This window comes from Helianthus annuus, chromosome 10, assembly GCF_002127325.2.
Source record: "Helianthus annuus cultivar XRQ/B chromosome 10, HanXRQr2.0-SUNRISE, whole genome shotgun sequence".
Classification (NCBI taxonomy): domain Eukaryota; kingdom Viridiplantae; phylum Streptophyta; class Magnoliopsida; order Asterales; family Asteraceae; genus Helianthus; species Helianthus annuus.
In genome coordinates this window covers 84592580-84598298 of record NC_035442.2, presented here as the reverse complement: position 1 = coordinate 84598298, position 5719 = coordinate 84592580, and the positions used below count along the sequence as shown (strand labels likewise).

General features: G+C 36.8%; 1 protein-coding gene across 1 annotated transcript; it reads left to right on the top strand.

Moving 5' to 3' along the window:
* Positions 1-3358: 3358 nt before the first annotated feature.
* On the top strand, positions 3359-4312 carry LOC110881642 (protein ENHANCED DISEASE RESISTANCE 2-like). The gene is made up of 5 exons (XM_035978227.1): positions 3359-3446; positions 3531-3745; positions 3826-3859; positions 3939-4092; positions 4276-4312. Exons 1-5 carry the CDS (start codon positions 3359-3361, stop codon positions 4310-4312), a joined length of 528 nt encoding a protein of 175 aa, XP_035834120.1.
* The last annotated feature ends 1407 nt before the right edge of the window (positions 4313-5719 follow it).

Below are 5719 nucleotides of genomic sequence, written 5' to 3'. Positions count from 1 at the left end.
CATCCGAGATGTTTTCAAGCATATTTTAAGTTCCCTATACTTTAACTTCATTTTAGAGCCTTGAAATGGGGTTAACGGGGCTTAAACGTGCCAAAAAATCAAGTTTTAAGCATGCAGGGACCTGTTCTGCCAATTCTGGAAACCTGAAACCGAGCTCCCCCACGCCACGCATCAAGCCCAGGTCTACCTGGCATGCCACGTGACAGGGGACCAAAACTCAGCAATCTGTTTTCAGCATCTGGCTTGATTTCCAGGGTGTTTTGTGAAAGTTTCTCAATACCTGGAGCTGGTTTTGGACATCCATTGTATTCAATACCATGTTCCACAAATGTAGGGTCAAGATTAAACCATCTAAACACTTGGAATGATCTCCTTGATCCTAACTTCCTATAAATAGAAGTGGGTTTTTCAATCATTCTTCACACTTGATCTCATTTCTGCTCTAAGTTGAAGCTCTCCCTTGTGAAGCTTCATACCTGAGTATTTTGAGATCAAATCTTCTTTGCTTAGACCTTTTGTAAGCTTCTTTCATGCTTTTATGCTTTTCAAGCATGAAAGTCAAACAGTGTTTGACTTTCTGCTTTGACCACGAGTTGGTCAACACAAAGTTCGTTTGAACTTTGCAACGTGAGCATAATCACGATGGTTATAGTCCCTTGTGACTATACCTACTGATTACCACGTTGATTATTTGAAGTGATGAGTCAAACTTTCGGTCAAAGTACGTGTTTATGCGTATTTTGAGACGAAGCTATTTTTGGGTATCCAAACACTTTGTTTTGATATCAAACTTTTTTTCTAACTTAGTTAAACATGTTTCAACATGTTTAGCTCGTCACTTTTAGCCTAGTGCTTGCTTAGGGTCGTAAGTCAAGCGGTCTTGACAACCGCTTAGACTTTCGAACTCGACCCGTTTGGTCGATTGTTAGGATCCGACCAAGCATGGTTAGTGACCATAGTTGTATAGGGAATAACCTTCTGAGGTTATACCTTATGGTCACTTAGTTTAATTAGTTATATGATAGGTAGTTTATATGCCTTAGGAAAATGACCAAAATGCCCTTTTCATGCATAATTGGTATTTAAGCATATGTAACTTAACTTTTGTCACTTAAACTGATTATGCAACATATTTAAACATGTTAGGGCATATAATACTTGTCAAAGGACTAGTTAGGCATCTCGAACGCGTGTTTGCGCGAACGACGCGTTAAAGTAGCATAAGCTACCTTAATGGGTCGTAACGGGTCGAAAGCACTTAGGATAGGTTCCAATTTAGAATGTAGGATTTGTTAAACCATATCACATGAGTTCCAATACTCATTTGGTTTACAAGACCTCATTCTACCCGATCTTCCGATTTAGGTGTCGATTTATTTAACTTAGCGATCCGATTACTAGGTACTACTTGATTTTCTTCGTTTGCCTGAGCTTCGTTAAGTTCATTAGATCGATGATACTTTCCAAATCAATGTGAGTACATAGTCCCCATATTTTACTGTTTTCGATTGTTTTGGGGTGATTCATATGTGTTAAACGATTCGATACTTTCAACGATGATTTCAAAAACAAATACTATGGTTTATATTAAACGATAATGATTTCGATAATGTGAACGAACTTGTTGGACGTATTTACATAACGAATGACATTCATTAGCTTTGGCCGAGCCGACCAGTATTAGGTTATGGTACCATAGGATCTGACAAATCCCGTTATCGGACTGCACCCATGGTTATGTATGGGGGTTATGTGGGTAACGACTGAACCTGTTAAATTGTTAACTTACCCTTTGGTGGTTTGTTAATACGAGTTGAACGATGGACGAGTTACGAAGGTTTGAATGTATTCCATGAGACGACCAAAAGTAGTTATCACACTTAAAACGACAACGATTTTGAACGATTGAACGATTTGAACAAGTTAAACGAATTGAACGAACGATTGGTTTTTGGTATGTGATTAGATAACGGGACGGGTTTAATGTGATAAAACCATGGTAGATACGCCGCTGGTACTTCTTATATATAAGTGCTTTTATCATATTACATTTCGTAGTGTTATTTAGTTCACTTGGGATGAACGATTTTCAAATGATACACGCAACGATATTTTCTAAACGATATAAACCGTATGAGTTATTTTACGAGAACGATTTACGATTTGGTTTACTTAAATAAATGTTTTGAGTTAAGATTCATGGCAACGAGATTTTATAAACTATAACCAATCTGTTTTGACTTGGTTATTCATTTTACTATACAAATGTTTTACAAAACAAGGTTTTCTAATATCGATTAACGAAGTTGTACGAGTTATTTAAACATGTAAACGAGCCATGAATCCGACACTCACATAAAACCTATGTGCTTGCCGACATTTCTTTGCTGACTTTATATTTACATATGTTTCAGGTGGTGTTGAATGATGTTGATTGCTAGGATGCACACTCACTTAGGACTGCATGAGGCCTTAGTGACTTAATAACGATGATAGTCGATATGTGAACTTGTTTGTTTTAACTTTAAGATGATGTAAATGTTAAATATCTAAATAAAATGAAACTTTTGAATCTATGGTTGTGAAACAATAATTCTGTCGCTCCACTCCCCGACGTTTCCGCCGCGGTTTTGTTGTTTTACGCGGTCAGGGTGTGACAGTTGATGGACATACAACAATTCTATATCACTGGCTTCAGCTCGATTGGTTCCCCACGTATACATTCTTGCTCTTAGTGCGTGTGTTTTTCTAGGTTTTGTAGTTTGCGAAAGCCACACTTACACATGTTCCAAATTTTGATAATTGTAACTGATGACGAGTTAAACAATAACACTTATAGAAATATGATGCTCAGAAGTTCATTTATCAATAAATAATGTTGTCGGTTTCAACGACACTAGATATCAAAGGTCAATTCTGAACTTTTTGAAGTCCAAAATAACAATTATTTGTGTTGGTTTCTGTTTCAGATTTGTGTGGCCATGCGACCTTTGTTATGTACGGTATTGGTGCTGAAATAATGACGGGAGTTATGGTTAGTACATACTTATTCCAAGTATATATTGCTTAGTTTTTTCAAGTTTATTCATCTTTTAAAGGTTGAGGTATGTTTGTTATCTGCAGTTGTACTATTTTGCTCAAGGGAGCAAGAGAACTGTGGTCCACAACCTGGATATGTGCGCGCTCATATTGAGAGTAAAATCTTTCCCTTTTGTAGCTAAATAAAATTTTAGGTTCTTCAGATTGATGACATAATTACAGTTGTAATTTTTGTAATATATGTAATTTAGGTGGAGGGTTTAATATTTCGCCTTTGAAACCCCGAAATGGACAGCCGATGACACAGGTTTAGCAACTTATGCAAATTGTTTTAAAGGGATGGGGTGTGGGTAATGTTTCATCGTTTCAGCAACATTGCTTGCTACAGATGTTAAATAGTGTTGCTAGTGAGTTGCATGTATATCATATAAATAACTAAAACTGAATTTTTTTTTAATGAGTTATTTTTTTAAATTGATTGTTGATAATAGGCCTGCGGGAATATTTTGCTCAAACTGATGAAAGGATTGCTCCACCTAGAATTCCTGTTATGGTTAATATGGCATCGTGTTCTGTCCCTACAAAAAAGTCACAAAAGATCAATTTGACATCTGTTCATAATCGAAGTCAATCTCTTGATAATGCTGCGAAAATGATAGATGAATACTCAGATGAAGATGAAGATTTCCAAATCCCTGATGAAGAGGTGGTAAACGGGTTACATCATCTTTTTTATTGTTTTAAGTTTTAACATTATAGCTTATTCTTATTTTGTTAAACATTCAGGCGTATACCATTGAGCAGGAGACCAAACGCACCGGTAAGTTTTAAATATTAAAAAAATATATCATATATTCTGAATTTACAGTTTACTTATGATGCAATTTACATATTTGTAGCCTTTGAAGAAGAACCTGTTGTTGAAATTGATTTATCTCTTCTTTCAGGTAATCTTGGCGAGATGATAACGAAAATAGCCATGATTGTTGGAGAATTTCTGATGGAAACAATTTTAAACTCAGTAGAAAGCGCTTTTGCTATGATAAGTCAAAGGTCTATTGCCACTTGATTCCATCACATTTATGTTTTCTTTAGGTTTATTTTATTGATTTAGGTATGGACTCGACAAAGAAGTTCTTTGAACACTCATGATTTAGTAAAGAAAGAAATACCTTAAAGTCTTTTCGTGAAATATGTATCAAAGTTGCTGAATATTTGACTTTTTTTATTTTGCAGGAAAAGAAGCGGCAAAGGTGGAGAAACTCCGCCATAAGCAGGAGCAGCCGTGTAACGCCCTGCGTCCCTAAACTTTTACCTTTTGTCAATTCTAGTCCTTATATGTGAAACTTGACTCTTTGATACTTGAAACTTTGTGGATTCTTGATACTTGATTCTTGATACTTGATTCTTGATACTTGAATCTTGATGCTTGATTCTTGATACTTGATACTTAATACTAGATACTTGATTCTTAAAACTAGAGACTTGATGCTTGACTCTTGATACTTGATTCTTGACTCTTGAGACTCGTGAAACTTTGAGACATTGTTAAACGAGGAACTAGAGACTTGACACTTATGTAAACTTGGAAACTTGGAAACTTTTGTGCTAATTAAATAACCTTGTCATGTAATGATATTACGCAATAATACGTAATGCAACGCTTAATCTAGCTCGCAAAATGAACCAAAGATGGAAAAGTAGCTGAAAGGATTGGGCTCTCCGAATGGACATCTGATCGGGGGGGCCATTCGACCGAACAGTCATCCGATCCAGCCTCCTTGCACCGCCTTTCTCCACTCTGACACTATAAATACGAGTTGTCACATCATTTTTCACTGATGTGATATTCTCCTCCGATCCAGATGCACGCACTCCCATTCTAAGGCACTTTTCCTCCATTTTTGGGCGATTCTTGTAAGTTTTCCACTTAATTCTTGTGCAACTATCATCACCATGCATTTTCTCACCTTTCTCACCATCAAAACACTAATTTTCACCATGAAATCACTAAGATTCGAGCTCTTGAGGATGACGTCATCATGGCGGTTTGTACAATCGGCTATGTGATGTCATTTACGTCAAGCTTTAGCTCAGATCTAAGCGATTTCCACCTGTTTTACCAGGAATCTTTACTAAATCTAAGCTTTTCAGATGATTACATGTATTTCTTCCAACTTTCTTGAACTTTTACTCAAAATGGTGGAATCTAGATCCAAAACAGGCTTAGGACTTGTTCCTTAGTCTAGAGTCGGCTCGATAACAGACTCCCACCGGAGAAGATGACCGGATTACGGGTCAGGCATGAAACCCAGCCAAGCTGAACCTTAGTGGGTCTCCGTTGTCTTGATACGTTATCATGTCGTCTCAGTTAAACTCAAACTTAGAAATTTTACGAAGGTTACAAAAGGAACAGATCACGTTAGTCGAATGACCATCCGATCGGACGACCATCCTGTGACACCCCAGGAAAACTAGTAAACCACGCAACTTAACTAGCTTCCTCAGTAACCGCATGCTAAATTTTGGGACGAAATTTCTTTCAAGTTGGGGATAATGTGACAACTCGAGTTTCCAAGATTTCCATCTTCGCATTTATTGCACGTTAATTGTTTACGCTATTTGTTTCACAACTATGTTTGCACAATTTGTTGCTTTGTAATTGTTATTGTTGGATATA